This window comes from Lipophrys pholis, assembly GCF_963383615.2.
Source record: "Lipophrys pholis genome assembly, chromosome: 6".
NCBI classification, from domain to species: Eukaryota; Metazoa; Chordata; class Actinopteri; order Blenniiformes; family Blenniidae; genus Lipophrys; species Lipophrys pholis.
The window spans coordinates 18459040-18481953 of NC_137629.1; the positions used below are offsets into that span (position 1 = coordinate 18459040).

Sequence of the window (22914 nt, forward strand, 5' to 3'; positions counted from 1 at the left end):
ATACAATCTACCAGCTTCAATGAGCTCAGAGGAGAGACGCTGCTCTGATTTACTGTTTATTCCTGTTTATTTTTTAACAGTTTATCTATTTTTTTTTTAACTCGGGAGTTTGATGCCCGTTAATCCCGCAGAGACTTGAAACACCCACAGTATTTCTCGCGAGCTCGAGCCGCGGCTCTGCGCCGCGCGTCACCGCGTTATGAGACCCAGTGTACACACACACACACACACACACACACACACACACACACACACACACACACACACACACACACACACACACACACACACACACACACACACACACACACAGAGACAGACAGACAGACAGAGCCATGGCCGCACTGCGCAGGCTGCTCGTCTCCTTCACCGGGACGCTCGCCTCACGGAGACGGCTCGCGTCCCCCAAGCCGACAACGACGACATTGGTTAAAGTCATCACCGGGGCGTGCTTCACCGCCGCGGCTGCTGCCGCGTATTATCACCGGCGCCCCGGACTTAGGAGCCACGTCGAGGCTCGGCTCGTGCATCTGGCGCTGCCGTCAGTCTCCGCCACGGAGAAGGTACAGTTACAGCGGGGGGGCAATTATTAGTCTCTCAGCGGGGCTTTAGTGGCAACTGTCGCCTCAGTCCAGCCCCGTTTATAAACACCTGCCTCGAATAGAAACACTCCAGCTTGGAGCTTTTCACGCGCTGCGGAAACGTCAGGCGCAATTACAGTGATTATGAAGTGACGTCTCCACGAGGAGCTGTCCGCGACCTTTGGGTGCTGAAATGGCAAACTGGTCAAAGGCACGCGAGGTCACGTGACCCGACAGCGGCCATAGCTGGAGAGTTTGTTTACTTCCGCAGCTGTAACCATCAGCAGTCCTCGCGGTCACAGTGGAAATATAACAATGTTTTCAGCTACAATACAGACTGATAATAGTAGATTACGGAAGAGCTGTAGTCTCCATCGTATTTCAGAAAGTAAAATTTTTTATTTTTTTTTGACAGACGCCTTAGTCTAAGATGATTAAATCATGAATTTATTTACCATGTGTTTGTATTCAATTTGCTTAAAATTAGTTACTATCATATATCATTCACACACGTAGCTCCTTTTGAGCCAATTTCCATAAAGATAGAAGAAAGAATACTTTCTGATCCCCTTGGGGGAAATTACTTCTCTTCATGTAACCCACCCTATTCATAGTTAACCTTAACAATACCTGTTAGGAGCAATGGGCCGCCATGGTCTTCAGAACTGTCAGTGGTGGGAGTCAAACCTGCAAACCTCTGATCCCAAGTCCGCCTCTTGAACCTATAAATGATTGGTTTCATAGGTGATGGTGGTGAGACCCTGCAGGCGTCACTCTAGATTTTTAAACTACTGCATTACTGACATTATTTCTGAGTATATGTATCTGGAGCATCCATGTTGAATGAAATTAGCTCTCCCTGCCCGTGTGTGGGATTTCTCCTGGTACTCTGAAAGACATGTTTGAGATTGATCAGTGACTCAATGGTTGTGAATGTGAGGGTGTGTGATCGTCTGGGTGCTGGAGTGGCGTCAACCTTCACGTAATGTCAGCTGGGATCAGCTCCAGCTCCCAAACCCTGAATGACCAATATAGAAATACATGTAATGCGTGCATGTTTTGAATATATCAAGAGTTGAATTACTATCTCCATATTTGTGACTAAAGTTTAGTGAAGACTTTCTAAAACTGGAAAAAAATATTCAGGTAATATTCATATAACATTTTTGCAGCAGGTAAATTCTTTTTTTTTTTCTACTTTAAACAACATGTTTCTTAAGAGCTTGGAGAAAAGTAGTTGAAATACAGTAGAATGATTTTTGATATTGAATGACTGTGAGGATGTTTTCGGCCATGTCTGTCAGCCCCACGCTTAAATTCCAACACAAATTTTCAACGAGAAACTGAAGCGACCTCATGGCAATATGGACCACCAGCAGATTCCCACACGCTTGTAACAGGTGAAACTCGAACCGGTCAGAGTTTGTTACTCCGTTACACTCCCAGGTCTGTTTGGCTCGAGTGTGTGTTCGCAGCATTGACAACATTTTCACAGGTCACAGACGCGTGTAAACAAACTAGTAAACCACGTCTGACTTGTACGCCTAATTCCCCGCCGAGGAAAGACTTCCTGTGTGGTGGCTGTGAGCATGAGGGAGCTCAACATGACGGGTGTCCACAGGGAGGAGGAATCCAGGGACACAGGAAACTGGACACTGGTTCTTGGCGGAGGCTGCTGATATTTGATGAGAGGCAGCTTTGGTGAGATGGGCTTTAATGGTTAAGTAGAGGGGGGCACACATTCTCCGGGTGTTTGCTCCATGCCCAGTGGACCTGGCAGCGTGCCACCTGACAGAGAGATCCGCTCTGTCCTCACCAACCCAGCCTTCTGATCTGGCCAGGGTCTGAGCAGTTGTGAGGACATTATCTGCTGCGCGGAGATGAAAAATAGGGCTGACATAACATGCGCCTCATTACTGAATTAAAGCAGGGGCCTCTTTGTTGTTCCATGCGAGCCGGGCTGTTCGTGACAAGAAAAGCGCCTGCGGATCTCATGGAGAGCATCTTTCAGACAGTATTATCACTGCGATGATGAGAGAGTGTGTGTGTGTGTGTGTGTGTCCCTGTGTGTGTCCCTGTGTGTGCTTCCAGTCGAGGACATACGGCCTGGATGATGGAGACGTGTACATGTCGTCTTATGAAAACAGATTCCGCCTGTTCAGCTCGGTGGAGTACGAGGGCCAGCTCTACATGACCCCGCTCAACTTCATCGAGTCCGTCACTCTGAACGAACCAAGGAGTGAGTCAGCCTCTCCGTATCAGCTAATCCTCACAACACTCAACATCGTGACTGCAAGCCGGTCCAGCTTTCACAAAATTATTTCACAGTTTTTATTCATATCACATATTGTGACACAGCAGACAATCTCCCACATACATGATTTACTGGCAGTTTATGGCCGGTCATTTACATCCTATCGTATTATGTCACATGCTTGATACCTTTCACTGCAGCTTCTTCATCTTATTGACGTTTCTGGGGAAAATAGATATAAAGTCAATGTGGACTGACTTATCTGCTGTATTATCTTTGTTTCAAAGATGAGTCTTTGCACCTCCAGACATTTTTCTGAGGCAAAAATGGTTCTTTGGATCATAAATTTTGCAAACTGCTGCTTTTTTTCTGTTGGCCTCAGTTAAATGTTGCGATTGAAGACATCATTGAGGAAATATGGATATTTTTCTCTTCTATTGGTCAAACAATATCCAGTATGGAGTGCAGGACCAGGAAACTGAAAGTGAAACAAAAGCTCCTAAAGAGACACGATAAATAAGGAAGTGATAGAAAAGTTGAAAACGTTAGTATTTTCTATCTTTCATACGAGTGTGCATTGAAACAAAATGTAAGTTCAGTGTGTCTCTTCTCTCCACTCAGCCTGAGTGTCACAGTGTTTTTCGTTCAGTAATCTCACTTCCTCTGAATGTAGATTTTAGTTGGGAATTTGTGCTATTTTAGAGTTGTACCATGTCAAACTGACGCACATGCGAAGTCACAAACTTTAAAAGTCACATTATATAAAATGTAAGTGAATTTTGCACGTTGGGTGGCAGCAGTCAGCCATCATCATCCGGTTTGGGCAATTTTCATGTTGATTGCTGTTCATTCTATAATAGCAGCCGCTGCATTTCCTGGTTTTCTTGCTTCGTCCTGTTGTTGCAGAATGTCATGACTGCATGAGCCAATGCTGGTTCTCTAGCCTCTGGCTTGCAAAGTCCACCCTGACGGCCTCAGACCCAAACTGGGGATGTTTTATGCATCAATGTTATTACTGTTTTTAATGTCAGATTCTGTTGATCCTTTAAGTTTTAACAGAAACAATCACAAATAGTGGTTTTCAATAGGTCATTTCCTGTTTGAAATTATTATTTTCATGTAATACTTTTTTAATCTTCATTGATAACCTGCCTCCGTAACCTTCACTGATCTGTAGATGAACTAACTCATTGCGTCTGCTGCCATTTGCTTAATTGCAACCCTGCGCCCCAATCACTTTTAAATTACGCAACGCTTTAATGACAGTTTTAGAACGGGCCCTGCCGTTATTTCCTGGAATATCTTTGTTGCTGAGGGCCTGTGAAGTGTCATCGGACAATAAGTCACGGCTTGAAGTGCTTCAGTCATAACACCTGCATAAAGATAGACATCTTTACCTGCAACCCCAACGTTTATGGCTCATTTGTGTGGCAAGAAACTTGCAGGGACCCACAGAGACCAAACAAGTTAGCACCGGTGCCATAAATGTAATGATAAGACGATTTTCTGATTACTGTGATTGATTGTGACGTAAGGTGTGTGTTTGGCTGTGATGCCGAGGGACGTAAACAACAGGCCATAATGTAACAACCTATTTCCTTGTTGATGATAAATGATTGATTAGGGTGTTTTGTTGTTGTAAACAGTGATGTGTTTTGGCATCTGATGCTCTTCTCACAGTATTTTTGATATCCAGTACAGCACAGCAGAAAACGTTCTCCAGCTCAACCAGGACCATTCTGATGTCTCAACTATTGCTCCTGGAACTTAGGGAGAAAAACTTTAATTAAAACTGCATGAACAGGCGCTAAAATCCAGTCAACGAGTCGAAAAACCTTCGAATTATCATTAGTCTGAATCTTGTCACACTTGGAAACTTGATGATTTAACCTTGTTTAATTTCTCATCTTAATTTAAAACAAATCCTCCTGTAAAATGGAATACTTTTCCATAATATGCACACATGGCTTTCTGCAAGCTTTCGTTGATGTTTCAAAAAGAACAACTTGTGCTCATCTTTTCCGCCCAACGGATACCATCAAATATGGCGCCACAGAGGCTAAACACAATGTAGTTTGTGATATTATGGAAAGTGTGGAAGTCAAAGTGTTTTCACGTTTTGCACCAATCCAGGGAATCATAAACAAGCACTACCTAACTCCATGGCCAGCACCACGTCACTGATCTTATCATTGATCATTTTACAGGAAGAAATGCAACATGAAGTTTCCATTTAACCGACAAAAGGTTCACGACAACACCAGAGTACAGCTGTTGCTCTCCATGGACAGCGTTTGTATTATCTGCACCATCTACTATTGTAATGTTCCATTTTTAGTCTTCCTGAAAAAAACATTGAGTTACAACTATAACAAAACGACGATGCACATTTGTTAATGGGAGCGAGAAAGAGAAGAAACATCAGGCCCACGTTAAAGCTGCTTTAACTTCATGTGTGTCATTTTTTACTGGTTTAGAAAAAGCAGAATTGTCTTAATACTACCTGTTATTAAAATATTTTTTTTATCATGTAATGTAATTTTTTGCCCGGCTTTTAATTAGATTTGATGTTTTTATTCATTTATTTTTAAACTGTTTTGATAGGGTGCATATTTTTCTATTTAATTTATTGTATTTGAAAATGACTTATTTACTTACTTTTGACATAAAGTGAACAAAAACTGTTTGAAATTAGATTCTAGAAGAGAGAAAGCTCTGATATATTGATGCACGACTCCTCGATCCAAAAGACGTTGATATCTACAGTGTCTATTGTGATATTACAATATTAAACAGAACTGTCAGATCAGGCATGTTTAACTGGTGTGGCTCAGAACTAATGGCGTGCTGTGTGGGATTTTACACGTTATTAACCGCTGACAGAAATTCCAAGTCTACGGGATGATTTCCCCTGTTGCCCTCTTTGATGGGGAGCAGGTCACAGCGATCATAATCCCAGACACGAGGCTTTAAAATGTGTCGGAGGAGGGTTGTTGTCACTGTTATCGATGTGGTTTCCCAGCCGGGTGACTTTACGACTCGCCCTTCTTATCTTCGGCTTTATTGGCCACTGGAATGTGTCCATGGTGATACGCAGCTCGTAATTCTGTCCACACAAACACTTGTTTTCACTTTTGTTTCCCACTTCTATCCACACGGCTTCATCGCAGCTCATGTGTTTATAATTGTGCCGTATGAAATCACCCTCTTGACTGTTAACGTTGCTCTGTTCAGGCAGGAGAGCGTGGCGGTCGCTCACTAAGAAGGTGAGTAGTCCCATCGTGGAAGCACTCAATGCTGTTTCCCTGAATCTCCTCCTCAGTTGTGTAAAACCTCTGTAATTACTGTAATGCCAACACACTCTGCGATTGCTCAGGACTTAGAAATGAATGAGTGATTTGGGATTTTCTCCCTTTCTCGCAGGAATTAGACAAGATGCTGGCTGATACCCCGCCTGTTTGGAAAGGATCATCTAATTTGTTTAGAAATCTCCGGGAACGAGGTAAAGAACCTGCTTCGTGTGCTCCTGCTCCCCACGTAAACCCCTGTAATGTAACTAATTCCCCCCTTGATGCTTTTGTTTCCCTGAGCCGTCCCGTTCTGACTGCAGCGTGTTGTGCAGGGCACTAAGTGCGGGCTGTAAATCTTATCTCTCCGTCTGTCTGCTAACATGTCACAGATTTATTCTCAGGTAACCTTTGAGGGAGGGAACGCTTCATTGATAATATACAGAACGATCCTCCCTCGTTGCTCCAAACTCATGGAAAAATAGCTTTTTTTTTAAAGTCACAGTGTTAGAAGAGGCTTTTGAAAAAAATGGCCCATTTCACAATCCGAGTAAATGAGCAATGCATAATAACATCAAATTATATGTTTACAATATCTACAATTTATTGAGTTTGAAATTAAACAAATTAAACCAGTACATAGTTACTAGAAAATCCTTATTTACACTGCATTACCGAATTTGCTGATGGGTACATTAACATAAATGAATTATTTTGACATTCAGGGAAAACATACCTTAACTAGCATGGAATAATAATAATAATAATAATAATAATAATAATAATAATAATAATAATACCTGTCCAGGGTGTACCCTGCCTTCGCCCACAGGAGGCTGGGATTGGCTCCAGGACCCCACGACACTGAACTGGATAAGCGAGAAAGAAGATGGATTGATGGATGATAATATAACTGTCAAATGCTTTAATTGAAAGAAGAATACATCATATCATTAAACATAATTGGTGTTCCCAAATACCTAAATTAAATTACAAGGATTCTGTAGAGCTTATTTTGTTAAATACAATTACAATGAATTGATCAACAAATACTTTTTTTTGTAAATGATCCATAACACTATAATGATAAACTATACTCTGTCCATGTTTCTTTACAGTGAGGTCATTGATCTGTATAGTCCTTATAGCACACAGATGTTTTAACCAAACCCTCACAGTGACGCTGATAAGACTTTTTTAACCACATATTCCGTCATAGTTCTTCTTCAGAAGGCTAATCTGAGAACTAAAGTGTTTTTTTTCTTTGTCTTTCGGAGGATTCCTTTCAGGAGTCACCACAGCAGGTCATCTGCTTCTATATCGCTGCCTCCTCTACTTTAATCTGGTTTTAGGTGGATATTTATCGACAACACAATACGTCTTATATCTAGTTTTGCGCTAGTTGATAAAAGTTGTCGTGAGCAATCTCAGGAAATTCCTCTCACCACAATACCAGCAGCATCTCTGCTGAAGGCTGAGCTGGTTTGCTCCTTTTTTTTCAAACAGGGTCAAACCTAAACCGCATCATAAACAACACGTGTTTTCAGATGCCATGAATCACATGGAGTGTTGCACACGAATACAATAGCAAAGCTTTAGTGAATCAGGCTGTGGGTTGTAATTTCCCAAACATTCCTGTTTGCATTTTTGTGTGTCTTCTATATTAGAAAGACATATCAAAGTCAGAGACATCGCTTTGGAAAATATAAGAAATGTTGACATCCTGCAATCAGAATCAACAGTGAACTGAGAAAATGATTGTATAATGTACAGAGTTTTAATAAGAGTTATTTCTAAGTGTCTTTATACAACTCCCTTCTGCATTGGTGGGGCAGCAGCAGGCTGTGGTTTCAAGACTTCTCAGGCTTTTTCATCGTCGTTAGGCAGCACAGACCTCAGGCTCGTAAACAATTGGCATAGTATACCTGTAATACACCTGGAGTATACCTGGCGCATATCTGGAGCATTTCTGTGGTATACCTGGAGTATTTATGGGTAATACCTGGAGAATACCTGGAGTATATCTGGAGCATTTCTGTAGTATACATGGAGTATTTATGGGTAATACCTGGAGTATACCCGGAGTATATGTGGAGTATATCTGGATTATACCTGGAATATACCCGGAGTATACGTGGAGTATACCTGTGCACATGTGGAGTCATCATGGGTTTAAAGGTGAATTCAGTCTCAGCTTAAACTCTGCAATGGCTGCAAACCTCAGTTGACTTTCACGTTGCATGAAGGTGTAAATCTATTTAATACTTCCACCTCGGCCCGCACACTCCCCAATCGGTGAGGTCAGACCAGCCGGCGGAGCGTCGGCCCTGCCTGCTCTGCTCTCTCCTGTGTTGCTTTTGCTAAGTGCCAACGCTGGGATTTAGGGCTTTTAATCCTGCTGTTAAACGTTGCAGCTTTGTCAAGAAAAAAAAGGGACCGGATTGATCTGTGAACAAAGCCTCGCTTTAGAGAACTGTTGGGAGCTGTTTGAACCCAGCTATGTTGAGACATGTCCTGCTGGCCACCCCCCTGATCTCCGCGGACATTACGAAGCCAAAGAATGGCATTGGATTACATCTCCGGGACTGCCACTCTGTATGAAGTGTTTCTGAGGAATTCTTTGTATTGTCTAACAACATCTACTTGAGCTGTGAGGCTGAGCCCCCCCCCCCCCCCCCCCCCCCCCCCCCCCAGGAGTGAAGGTGTGTGGTATTGGTGAGACATGGCAGGAATCCTAAAAGTTTTTTTTCCCCTCTCTTCAACCCATTTAGGCTTTAAAGGCTTTGATGGTGTAGATCTGTTGTCATTATAGGGCCGTACCTGTCAGACGGAGAGAGACGACGGAGCGCCTTGTCATGGGACATTTTCACATGAACTTCGTCTAAATCACACACACCCGTAATTTTCTGTGCACACCTCCCGACTCGTAAAGCCAGTCAAAATCATGTATCCAAAGTTTATATCCATATATTTTTTCTTGTGTTTCCTTCTTTCTTGCAGTCTCTCTCCCCGCTTCAAACCCACGACTTAAATTCTTTTCCCATAACACCCGGAGCAGTCACCCAGAACTATCTGCTGCTCGATTCTCTATCTGCCCCAGCAAACAAAAGCTTGGGAATGCTTTCAGAGGCAGGAGGGGAGAAGCCTCCTGTGTCGGCTGAGACGTCTCCTGACACTCACTCTGCTCCTCTCCGTGTCACACAACAAAGGGAGCGCAGGGACGCCACACAAAACCCGAATCGGCCGCTCTCAATCAGTGACAGATCACTCGAGAATGTATTACACCTTGTTACCCAAACACGATCAGAAGCCGTGGGCCTTAAATTTGTTTGGGTTTGTGTCCAGATAGGTCAGCTCAGTTGTAAAGCTCGTGTTTATGTGCGAGGAACACCAAGCTTGAAGTAAAAGACACCTTTTAAGATGTTATCTTGCGAGTGCCAGAAGATTACCTGTGTCTGAAGGCGGCCCCCTGTTCCCTGGATGGCTTATTCATCTCCGCAGCATGACTTTGAACATCTGTGAACACCTCGAGCCCACCGCTTAATGCTATTTGATGCCATCTTAAGTGTGAAATGGAACATTTCGGTGTTTGTTTCGCCGCCTGACTCATTTTTCTTTTCTGTTCCAGGTGTCCTCAGTTACACAGAGTATCTCTTCCTGCTCTGCATTCTAACAAGTCAGCATACTCGAACAAAACTATTTTGAAAGTGTTTGGAGATTAGAATGTAGCTTTCCATTGTGACCCTGTTTTTGTTGTATTTTCAGAGCCTCACGCAGGCTTCAAGATCGCCTTCAACATGTTTGATGCAGACGGAAATGAAATGATGGACAAACGGGAGTTCTTGGTGGTATGGACTTTATCTCACATGTCACGTCAATTAAAGTTTCAATCAGTTATACTGTGTTCCACCAAAAGGCTTTTTTAATTAATTTTTTATTTTATTTTAGCTGGAAGAAATCTTCCGGAAGAAAAAGGACAAAAAAGAAGTGACTGAAGACGTGCAAAGGATTGACCAGCAAGTATGCATTTCAAACACAACATTTTAGCCTCTTTTTAGTCGATTTATTCTTTTTTTTCTTAAAATTTTTTTTTTGTTTGTGAAGCTGATTTGTTTGCTGTAACAAACAAATGATCATTTCTTCCCAGTTAATGAGACGGGACGTTAATCCGTAGCAAGTGAAAACCTTCCGTTTTTGGAAAAACTTTAAAAAAGAGGAATTATTTGATTCACTTTCAATTAGTAGTAATAAATGTGGATTTTTGGGCAAAAGGTTCTGTTAAGTGAAATGAATAAATTAGTGGGGGCCATAATCTTTTTCTCCGACTAAGGGTGGGATTTCCTGAGCTCTCTACTCACATTGTCACTTCTTTGTAGCTGTGCAGCAACATGCAATAGTTTTTTTTTTTTGTCATTTTGCTGCCAGTATAAAAACAGCTACTGGCCAATCACCAGGGAGTTTCACATCTCCCTTTAGCAGTCCCACTTTGTCTCGTCATCATCTTTTCATCATACACCAACATTCAACAAAGATTCACAGAAGTAATGTTTTTTTTTTTTTTTTTTGTGGTAACTTTCTAGTTGAATTTTGCCGATTTAAAGGTTTTCGACCAAACATTTTGCCGGTGCAGTTTTGCTGTTGTGGTTTGTGTTCAGCTTCTCTGCTGATGTTCTCCCTCGTTTGCAGCTGAGGAGCCATGATAAAAATGATGTATTTTAGTGGCTAATCGCCAAACAGCAGCTCAGCTCCTTCAGCAGAGCTAAAGCAACAATTATTTATACATTATCGGCCTGATATGTATCCAGAAATGTGTTTTCCCTGCATTTTTGCATTTAACTTGAGGGTTTTTCTCTTCCAGTAAAGAGTAAATTCAGCCAAAACACAGCAGTCTAAGTTTGAATTTAGGAGCTTGATGAAACATTGGAGTTGCTACACTTGCAGCCGCCTTGGAGAGAATGGCTGCTGAAAGGTGAACGTGGTCATACAGGGTGAAACATGTCTGGGGCTTTCATCTCTCCCAGGTCGTCTTTAGCTGCATGCAGGTGGATGTAAACAGGCCGAGCTGAATGGAGTGATAAGAGCATCTCTTTGAGGTCTTATCGCTCAAACACAACATGGAGGAGCTTATTCTGCCGACACAAACGTTGGCATCTCTGGACGGCCTTGAATTAATCTTACGCCCGTATAACTATCAAAAAGATCATTAGAATGGGTACTCTAGATTTGGAAATATAATGATGCTTTGGAGGAGGACAAAACCGAGGACTCAGGGTGCATTCAGAAGACTTTAGAATACAAGGGATCGTCTTTGGATAGATTGAAGTTGATGACAAAAACAAAATCAGTTGCTAGTTTCATCTAATTTCCGGCACTTTTATTCGTCTGTGTCTTTTTTGGAATCACAACCAAAACTCATCTGCAGGGCATCTTTTCCTTTTGTGTTTCAGAGCCTGGAGCTTTACGGTCATCGCAAATCCAAACCGCACAGTGTACGTATTGTTCTTTTTTTCCCCCTGCAGGAAAGTGAGCAGCTCTGCTTGTTGCATGTATTTTTCTCTGGAATGTGGTCGTCTTCACTCGAACTAATGCAGAAAACGCACGCACGCACGCACGCACGCACGCACGCACGCACGCACGCACGCACGCACGCACGCACGCACGCACGCACGCACGCACGCACGCACGCACGCACACGCGTCAGGGCCTCACACCTCACGTATTTGTCTCTGTTAACACCAGATAACCTCATGCACATTCACTGAAATAGAAATACATCACGGTGTGCTGCAGCATTATCTCACATGTTGTCAGTCCGTGTGTGTGTGTGTGTGTGTGTGTGTGTGTGTGTGTGTGTGTGTGTGTGTGGTAGTACAGGAGTTGCTCTGCCGATGATTTATGTACTCACCTTTTGTCAGCACTGGGTAAGAGATTCCACTTCAAAAAGCTCTTACCTGGAGACTGACAGCGTTTCTGCCCGGACCCACATGTTTTATTTTTACAGGTTGTTGAGGAGTGGTGTTTGAGCTCAGGTTACCTTTTGAGATGGGTTTGACCATGAAGATGGCAGCAGCACTGTGAAAGCCACACACACTCAGAGTGTGCTGTGTGAGGGCTTTACCTTTAGGTGTGTCTCTCGCTCTTTCTTTTTCTCCCCCCCCCCCCTTTCCAGCAAGAAGTTCAAAAGTCACGTCTTTTCAGTAACTCATGACAGGCTTGTCTTCAGCGCTGTGGTTGGGCTTTCCCCAAACATATTATAATTACAAGTGCGTCGGGATCTTTTCATGGGATGAGGTGGGGAACGGTGCGGCCTGTTAAAGAGTTGTCCCGTAATTAGCTGTGGGATCGAGACGTAAATCTTCACCGACGAGGCGCAGAGCAGGAGATGTTTTATCAGCTGTCTCGTGTTCGGCCTCAGGCCCGAGAGATAAGAAAAAAGAAGAAGCTATGAATAAGATAAATAAACATTATGAAGTGAAGCAAGCCGCGCTAAAGAATACGTGTCGGCTGCAGCTGGGTTTCTCTGATTGGTTTGTGTGCTGATGTTGCTTTTGAGTGAGGTGATGTTGAGACTTGTGAGGCTTTGAGATTGTTGAAATGACTGGTTGAGAAAAAGCAAAACACAATGTGAACTCGAGGCACCAACACCGAGTGGTTTATTTGCTCAGGAATTAAAATCACTGCAAATGATGCCAATTACAAGCTAATTATTTCTGACAGTTTGTGTAGCCGCAGTTTCACAGCAGCTGGGAGAGCAAAGGTGGCAGCGTAAACTGTAATAATGGTAATGATCGGTTAATTTGAGAACAGGAGCATGAACTCATTCAGAAAATGAACAGCACAGTGGTTTACAGGCGATAGGAAGCAGCAAACACAACATAAATAAATCGACAATGAATGCAAATCACAAAAAAAATGTCAAGAAAACTATAAAAATACATTTTCTTTACACTACAAAGGCAGTTTGGCTTTACTGGAATGCCTTTCTTAGAGTCTCTATGTGAAAACTGCTGCTGGAGATGATCGAGTTGACACGCATCCTTTTCTGCCTTTGACAAACGTGTCATGTTGACTCTGCGTGCAGGGTTGTCAGAGTCGTCAGATGCTCCGGTGTCGGCCCTGCACTGCTTCTGCATGCATCCGTCCCTCATCCCTCCGTCTTCTCTCTGTTTTCCTGTTGTTTTTCACACCCGGATGATTTTCCGACCGCTCGACTTGTGTCTCCTGCGTTCCCCTCGGCCAATCCCCCCCCCGTCACACACTGCACCGCCGCATTGTTTATTCATCTTCTTCTTTTTTTTTTTTTGATTTCTTTATTTTTAATATCCGTGGCTAACATGTACCAAATGTACTCTTTGTCTTCTAACAGCTGTGCTTCAACTGCTACCACAGGTTCTTAAAAAAGACGGTCAGCATGCGGAGGCCCGAGGCATGTGGGATGCTCTCAGACGAGGCACAAGTCAAGTTCTGTTTTCTGATCTTGCTGAGGTAGTCAGGCTCTCCTCAAGATGATCCTTCAACAAAGCAAACACACCGCGAGACAGGGTGGCTTTATTTGGTGGGCTGAGCAAGAAATGAGCATCACTGCGGTTCCTCTTCACAAAAATCCAATGTGGTTTGGTGGTTGGATTTTGGATTTGGAAAAATTATGCTCACAGTTTGTTTAAAAATCCTATCTTTTAAAAAAAAAAAGAACTAAGGGTAATGCTCATCATGAGGTTTGCGGCAGTCGTATAATTCAATCTCATAAAACTCAAACTATTGAGTTTGAGAGTTTGACTTGGGAAAACAGCAACTGTAAAGATAATTATTCCAAAGATATTTATTATACAACCTCAAGAGCTTCCATATGCTCATTTAGACACTTTTGAGATGTTTAAGGTTCTTAAAGCTTCAAGAATGAAACGTTTTATGACGCAGAATAGAGTATACTTTGTTGGGCTATATTCAGAATACTTCATTGCAGTTAAATAAAAAAGTGAACATGCTTTAAGACCTTTTTCTCTGCGGCACTCTAGTATCACATAGGGTAGTCTGGTTGTGTCCTTAACCAATATATCTACTCCTGAAATCCTTCCACGTTCATGTTTGTGACGCTAATACATGACTTCCGTGATTCAAATGTGGTTTTCAGCAGCAACATGACATGTGGCATGCTCAGTGATTGTGGCGCACGTGTTCGATTCATGCAGAAATGCCAGCACACTGGTGTCAGTACTGTGGTGAAAAATGAGCCTTTAACAACGATTATTCATGCATTAGCACAATCTGGGAACGGCTGCGAACTTAACGTCTCTTCTTAAACGGTCCGCCCGGCTAATTGACTGTCATTGCTGTTATTCATCATGTTTTCTGGTGACAGAGCAGCTGTTTGTGACTGCTGGAGCTGCGATATTATCCAAATTTGAGCTGGATTCAGGCTTGATCGCTGCAGTACACAGTGGTGGTTTTCTGTAAAGTGGACTCCACCCATTGGACGTTTGACTCTTTGACTTCTCATCAAGGCTTGTTTCCTTTTTGTAGCATGTGGATGAGAAGACCGAGACAACGCTTTTGGTGCATTTCTTCGGGAAGAAAGGCAAAGCCGAACTGAAATTTGAGGATTTCTACAAGTGAGTTCAGAGCTTTTCTCTCCTGCTTCACGATAAACGATGCGACTGGTGTCAAGCATTTTCCCCTCATGTCCCCGCAGGTTCATGGACAACCTGCAGACGGAGGTGCTCGAGATCGAGTTCCTCTCCTACTCCAAAGGCATGTCCACCATCAGCGAGGAGGACTTCGCCCGGATCCTCCTCCGCTACACCGACGTGGACGACGTCACGGGGTATTTGGAGAACGTGCGTCACGGCTTGCCAGACGAAAAGGTGAACACTTCCCTTTTAAAATCACCCCGCGGTCACGTCGCTGCTGCTCTGATCGTCTCAGGGCGGAAAGCAGACGATACAACACGGAAACGTTATGTTTAATGGAACTGTGAGATACCAGAGAATAACATCCTGTGACGGTATTATTGACAAATATTAATTATGTTTTCACATTATTGCAAGTATTGAAATAAAACATGACATCTGCCACTATGCAGTGTCCAGACCTACATCAGCCATTCGTCTTCAGTTTTACGTGACGTAAGGTAACTGGATTGGTGTTGTCTCAGTGGCTGTGCAGTCACTGAAAATCACCCAAAATTTTACAGATTTGGTTCTTTTTTTATTAAAAAAACAAACAAACAAACATATATAAAGTGTTGTTTTTCCATTAAAAGCACTCCTAACAACTTTTACCCTCAAAAAAAGAAGTGATTGGCCAACTATATATGTGTTTAACTGAGAGGCTAAGCTAACTTTTTGCTCCGGAGACATTTGAAAATCCCACTTTTTTTCCATCTTTCCACAGCGACAGCAGCTAAAAAATGTGCAGTGATGCTGCACGACGTGCTGTAATCACTGAGGGGGGGGGTTTTCCAAATGCTACTCAACCACTTCTGAAGAAACACGCTTCGTATTTGTACAAAGTTTACATTTTCACATGTGGCTTTTGTCCTGTGATCATTTTGTTTTGTGTGAATAAAAGAGCGTTTACATCCGTGAACCAGCCGCTGAGTGAAGCAGCTTGGATTTGTTTTTCCTCCTGGCACGCTGACCCGCATGAAAAGGTGCCGGCAGCTCCTCAGCCGCCTCGAGGAGCTTGTTGCGAGATCTCCATTGATAATGAAGTGGGTCTCATCATTACGCTAAGAGATATTTTATGGGCCTGGTATTGTTGAGACGGCGGAGCGTCACAGATTAGTCATTACTCCATTTGTTAGGCTGTGTGTGTTGTGTGTTTGGCGGGGCCCCCGGCGAGAGGAGCGGCGAGTAGCCTGAGGACGGTTGAGTGGACATCAATAGGCTCAGTGTTTGACTCATCAGCCAACCCTGGGATGTTTGGGGATTCATCACTTTTTTTTTTTGTTTTTGTTTACTCAAGTATCAGGTTAATCTTCTTTAGAAAAAGTCTGCAAGCGGCCTGACCTCTTCCCAAAAGCTACAATCACCCCCCCCCCCCCCCCCCCCCCCCCCCCCCGCTGACAGCTCAGCGTGTCCATACTGCACAGGGAAAATCCAGCTCTGTCTGTTTAGGTGTGTTATCTATCTGACGGCTTCAAGTCTCCCCCACCTCCAACACACACACACACACACACACACACACACACACACACACACACACACACACTGAAGGATTCGCTGCAAGATGAAAGGGCACAGATTATGTATTGTGGGATTTTTAGCACAATTCCTCTCTGGAGCGTCGACACCAGCAGATTACACGGTTTAGGTGGCTTCATGCTATAAAAGCTTTGTGCTTTTTTTTTTTTTTTTTTTTTTCAGGGAATCACTTTTGAAGAGTTCAGGTCCTTCTTCCAATTCCTCAACAACTTGGAGGATTTCACCATCGCCATGCAGATGTACAATTTTGCTAACCGCTCAATTGGTCAAGGTAAAATCTCTCAGTCTGCACAGTCTACAAATGATTTTCCTTCCTCACTTGTCATATTTGGTAAATTCTGGTGCCTTGAAAGGAACTTTTATTTCATGCTTCCCAAACCTCTGACATCAGCATGTCTTTGCAGCAGAAAAGCACATAATGGGTGTGAGCACAACCCCCATTTGGCCTTCAAATGGATCGTAAACCATTAAATATCTGAACAGGCTTTAACTGTGACACCAGTGTAGATCTGATTCTATAATGAATAATGATTCTATAATGAATAATGATTCTATAATGAATATTGAAATTTTTTTTTTTATTGATGGATGAATGTAATTTAAATACATTTATTTATGTGAGCACATTGTGGAGAGTTTTGTTACCATGCAGGCAGGTTTACTGAAAAGTGACGAACCTCCTTTACTGAACATACGTCCAGTTGAGTTGATTGATTCCTAATTCGTAGTGGAACCATCAGCATGTTGTCTCGCTGACAAAGCTGAACGGCAGCCTGCAATCCTCCTGGAAGGCTTTCCTTAAAACATCACATTATACCTGCAGGGATTTGCCTCCATTCAGCACCAGGATGTTGGGTGACGGCGGGTTTCTTCTCGTCTGTGTTTCACTTCAACCTGCTGCTGTTTGATCCAGATGAGGTCAGGACTCTTAATCGAGGTCCTCTAATACCAAAGAGGCTCAGCTGATGACGTGTTTATACACACTTGTGAGGACGGTGCAGAGTGTGTCCAACTTACCTCAGTTGAATCTGATCTTATATTTCAATCTGCCCATAAAAGCTGCTTCTTTTCTCAAATGTGTATTTCTAAAGCACCTGTTCTCTCATGTGAGCTTTTCTTTTAGGAATCTATCGTGTGTCTTTCCTCTCTTCTCAGAGGAGTTCAGCCGAGCGGTGTACGTGGCCACAGGCGTCACGCTGACCCGCCACTTGGTCAACACGGTCTTCAGGATCTTCGACGAGGATCGAGACGGTAAACTGAGCCACAAGGAGTTCATCGGCGTCATGAAGGACCGGCTGCACCGCGGCGATGGGGTGAGACGGATGTTCGTCCCTTTTTATTGCCTCTGAAGGAGGCGAGGAGACGTGCGTGGTCGGCCTGATCTCCTCCTTCCTCCTCACACTCCTGAACGCACTGGTTACAAAAGTTTTCAGCCACTTCTTGGTGATGTGTGATCAGAGCAGAAGGATGATTAGAGATGCACATTACAATTACTTTGCAAAGCAATGCCCTCGAAACTTGGCCTAGTTAAGCGACAATTAGCAGCCAAACATTGAGTTTCCTGTGTAATCATGGCAATGTGAGGATTAATTACGTGTCTGTTTTCTTCAGGTTGTGGCGCACTTATTTATCTCCACAGTCATCATGTCTTAATTACACTCCTGCTCCACGGAGACAGTCTCGCCCCGGCTGACGAGTTCAGATTTCTCTAACGTTACACTGCCATCTAGCGGGGTTCCACCGAAACTGCTCCTCTCACAGCACGAGGTTTACTTTCTGTTTCTCTCTTTTCCAATAGGGAGTCAGAATTGAGGAAAAGTTCATCTCTTTCAAGTCCTGCATGAAGAAGGAGCTTTCACGCAAATAAGGTAAAAATCATTTCAAGTGTTCGAGAACAGAACAATCGAAATCGCACAAGGAATTTTTAATATGATTTTTATTTCACAACATGTGTGCTTAAAGCAAAAAAATAAAAAATAAAAGAAGAAGAAGCAATTCAACGCAAAAGATTATTATCAAGTAGGAATAAACTCACTTGCTGACTAAATTGCTAAAACATTTTCCTACTTTCCTATGAAGCACATGTAATATTTAATCACTAATACCCTTTATAAAAGCTGCCGTCAAGATCTTAAAAATTAAAAAGCTTTGTTGGACTCAAACTAGTTGGGATTCATGAATTTAAACACAGTAACTTTGATATAGTATTCACTCGCTTCCTTCCAGAAGCTCTATAAACATGAGCACGGTCATCGTCGACCTCCCTACAGTCCTTCCAGCACATTTGAATATCCACAACATTATTTTTCTAATGCATCAGATAGAGTTTTCAGGAATGTTTGCTTCCAGTATGTTTCACGTATGGTTTTCTAACAGGGTTCCGCCTCTGCAGTCGTGATAGTCAGTCTTTTGAGATATGCGAGAGGCCCACACTCGTCCTGCCCGAAGCATTGAGTTACACTGTAATATTAACGCCCGGACAGCTGCCACCAGATACCGGCTTAGGTCTGCATACGTGAACAGTGCAGTTTCAAGATGTATAAATGTTTCAGATGAAGTGCACCTCCCAGGAGAGACGTTTAATCCCCTCTGATAAAACCTGGGAACCAGGGCGTCTGTGGGAACTGAAAAGTCTCTTTATCGAGGTTTTAAATGGGAGAGAATGCAGTGAAAGTAGCATCAGCTGGAGGTTTGATATTTGGTGGTCCAGCCAAGAGTGAGATAACAATGTGGACACCCTCCTTGTTTTTTCTATAACTGAACTGCTGCAGAAGGGTAAGCTTAGCTTAGCAGGGGGGGAATAGTGACCCTGCCTGTGTCCTAAGGGTTACCATAATTGGCTATCAGCACCTCTCGAGCTGCATCATGCTTCCCTCTTTGACACTGAGGCTCTGGAGTCGGTCCCAGCTGACTGGGTTACACCCTGGACAGGTCATCAGGCCGTCACAGGACAAACTCAGAGAGAGCGTGCAAAAATATTCTGGAACATCTTGCTGTGAGGCGGCAGTGTGAACCACTGCACCACTGTGCAACGTAGACACTCCTGAACTCTAAAGTCAGTATGGATGGGAGGGAATAACGTCAGAATATTTATAATAAAGTTGACCCTTTGTTGGGAATGTGATCACTTTAGTAAGTTGTTGATGAATTCTTATCATGAAATGCGTGATTAATTAGTCACGCTGAACATTGAGAAAATGCTACTGCTGATTTTATTAGCTGACAGTTCTCCTAATTGATGCATTTCACTTGGAAATAATGTTCAAAAACTGTGCCCATGTAGCACACTTTACACATAAATCATCAATTTTCAAACTTACTCCGGTCATATTTAACATACTTCTTTCCACACAAAACATTTTATAGTAAGACACAGAAATTCAATAGTATTTCATCAGTCTTTTACAGAAAACCAGTGACAAATGTATCTACTTTTAAAGCTATAGATGGTGAAATGTGTGTGATTTTGGGCAGCTTAATTCTTTGAAATTGATTTTATTACATATAAATGCCACTTAAGGATCTTTATTTATGCTCCTTTGAAATAATTTAAATATCCTTCACTGTGTTCTGTGCGGGGTTAAATGATGATAACTTTCCACCTGCTTATAAATTTAGACTTTATACTTGACATTTCAACTTTAATCAGCAATTACACAATAAAAACACTCTTGTTTGTTTTTCTTCGGTTGTCTTCACACATTAGAATTTAATCTTTGGTCATATTTTATTTTGTTCCCTTTGCTAATTTATACTTTTCTTGTGATACGTCAATACAAAGACAGTCATAGAGATCCAAATGTGGTCATGAGTTGTTTTTTTTTAACTTTTAACAGAGAGTTGAGTGTATTAATATCTACAGCTGTGGTCACAGCAGAGGACACAGATTTTCTGCATACTTGCAGAAGTCGGTGTGCAATTGTGCAAAAAAAACCCAAACTGCTTGGGTTTTTGTTTTCTGGTATTCCACTTTTGTTTTTCAGTGTCTAATTTCTTCTGGTTGTGAAACAGCATTGGGCTGTATTGCAGGTGGTGGCGGTGGAGGTTACACCGTGTCACGTCTGTCCTGCACTGACGAGTCTACATCTGTTTTGCCATCAGGTGAAGATCTCAGCGGGGAGCGGCTCTGCCTCTGCTGCACCCTCAGTCAGGACGGAGGTGGTTAATGCATGCCGCAGCGTCTCTCTGCACTGTCTTAAAAGTGTGACAGCGGGATGCGGTCTTTCTAATGGGAAGCAAATGGACAACAGCCACGAGCGAACCCTGACGAAGCGACGAAACCCACTTAACTCTGTTTCACAGGATGCTCAATTGCACTAATCTGCTTTTCTTAATGCATTTCGAAGGAATTATTTATTATTGTTGGCCGTTCACTGAGATTTTCAAGGTCATCTCGTGACTTCTTGGCCTGTGTGGTTTGAAACTGTGATTCCTGATCCGGATTCTGTTTGGTGGTGGCGTTGCTTGCATGCTTCCTCTCCCTCTGTTGGCTCCGCAGCCCCCCTGCACAGATCAACTCAGGACAGCACCCCCCTCCTCCTCCTATTGCCTCCCGATGCTCTGCAGTGAAATCTCCCCAGGATCCTCCAGAGCCAGCAGGCCTGAACGCACTCACTCCGTCTGTGGCTCCTTCACTGTTTAACTACAGGAAGCTCCGCCAGCGAATCATTTCTTGGTTGGCTAGTGAAGAGAGGTGCTGTTAAATCTCGGGACGGGGATGACCTCTGCATAATACAGTATGCAAAATATGGAAGCCATATGTTTGTCTCGCACCTGGGACTCTCAGCTTGAATTATCATCGGCTTGAACCAAATGTTACATTAAATAACCTTTAAGGAAGAGCTTTCACTTCGTGTGTGTTACTGAGGGAGTTTTGTTTGGTGAAGTTGTGAACATAAAAACAGTTAAAGATAGCAGTATGTTTCAGGCTTTATTAGTAATATCATTAGACTGATATGTTTACGTAGTACTTTCTGTTTAAAGTCGCAGTGTGTAAGGTTTAGTGACGTCTCAAATGGACACTCCCACAGTAGGCAAGAGAACCTGTGGTGGCCTCAAGACTCAAAGAAATGCAAAAACGTCTCTGGAAAGCCAGTGTTTGCTTTGTTCTGCCTAAAGAAATATGCTTTAACAAAATAACACACACAACCATAATTAGGGGTTACATTGTTGGCTGCTTCATACATGTAATAATGCATAAATCCAGCTGTTTTTGTACAGTCCTATTAAAATAGGTTCAGTGAGGAAAGTACTATCTAGCACTCCGTTAATAATGGTTATAATTTCATTGCATTATTAGCAACTCTCTTAGCATTATCACATTTAAAGTGGATAATATTGTTATGTTATTCGCTTTTCAAATAAAGAATGAAATACGTATTGTTGCAATATAAGCTGTAATTGATTGGTCTAGTGGTTTGCACTCTTGCCTCAAAGTGAAAGGATTCCCAGTTGGAGAGCAGTCTTAAGGCTGCTCTGTACATAGTTTGCATGTTCTCTCTGTGGGGTTTCTCTAGTCATTTGGTGAATTGCCCATCGGTGTAAATGTGAGTGCTGTAGTTGGGGTCTCATGGGGCTGGAACTGATCCCAGGGGAAACACATTCTCAACTACGACCAATTTACATTCACCCCGATAAACCCAACTCGTATTTGTTTTGGCTTGTGGGAGCAGTCTGAGCAAAAACCCGACACTTTCGTAGGGAAAACATGCAAACTCCTTACAAAAAGGCCTCATTGGCATTTGAACCAGGAACCCGTTTGGTGTGAGGCGACAGTGCCAACCACTGCACTGCAAGATGGATTGGGGACCGTTTTGAGTGTGGACTACAAACTCGCTGAAACATTAATCTAAATCTTACACACTGTATTCAAATGTTGGTTGTTGGGATTAGTTAGTCTACCTCATTATTTTTAATCAGGCTCGACTGTTTTAAGATGCAAATATCATGCAGTGCAATAAATACAAGATGAAATATTTGCCTCCTTGGTTATTTTGTTCAGTCTGTTCTCTCTCTGCACCATAAACTCGTCTGCCAAGATTTTTATTTTTTTCCAATGGTTTCATGTGTGTCATAAGCTGTGAGCTGCACTCCTTTGAACAGACCACAGTTAGGGTCTTTTCTTCGTAACCACAGCGGGCCGATGGCGTGACCACGGTGGAATAAATTACCTGTTTTAATCTGAACCTGAAGGCAAATCATTAACAGTATTATTCATGGGGAACCTGGGGCTGTGTGGGCGTTCAGGACTCTAATCAGGGACTTTTTTTTGTCTTTAAATGATTAATTCAGCAGGGTAATAATTTGCAGTCTCACACTCTTAACTGTGCACTTCCTGAAAGCAACATGAATGGAGTCCTTCAAGGACTGTGGGACAAATGTGCTTCAGATACACAGTGAAGTTTGATTTATCTGCATTCATTCACAGGGGTCAGTCACACACACACACACACACACACACACACACACACACACACACACACACACACACACACACACACACACACGGACAATTTAAAGAGGAAATTCGGCCAAAATCATGATTTTAGCTTGTGTAAGGAAGCTGAGAACGTTGTGCAGTGACAGTGGTT

At 42.8% G+C, this 22914-nt stretch overlaps 1 protein-coding gene across 2 annotated transcripts; it reads left to right on the top strand.

Moving 5' to 3' along the window:
- The first annotated feature begins 219 nt into the window (after positions 1-219).
- On the top strand, positions 220-22294 carry micu3b (mitochondrial calcium uptake family, member 3b). 2 transcript variants are annotated; one of them, XM_080466335.1, is made up of 15 exons: positions 220-563; positions 2673-2820; positions 6070-6101; positions 6259-6337; positions 9751-9798; positions 9888-9970; positions 10071-10142; positions 11570-11611; positions 13512-13607; positions 14643-14731; positions 14812-14983; positions 16487-16595; positions 17480-17637; positions 18123-18192; positions 20426-22294. In XM_080466335.1, exons 1-14 carry the CDS (start codon positions 336-338, stop codon positions 18189-18191), a joined length of 1425 nt encoding a protein of 474 aa, XP_080322461.1. In that variant the 5' UTR covers positions 220-335; the 3' UTR covers position 18192; positions 20426-22294. The 2 variants fall into 2 exon arrangements, with proteins under 2 accessions (XP_080322461.1, XP_080322462.1); XM_080466336.1 differs by lacking the exon at positions 13512-13607 and having other exon boundaries at positions 230-563.
- Positions 22295-22914: the final 620 nt, after the last annotated feature.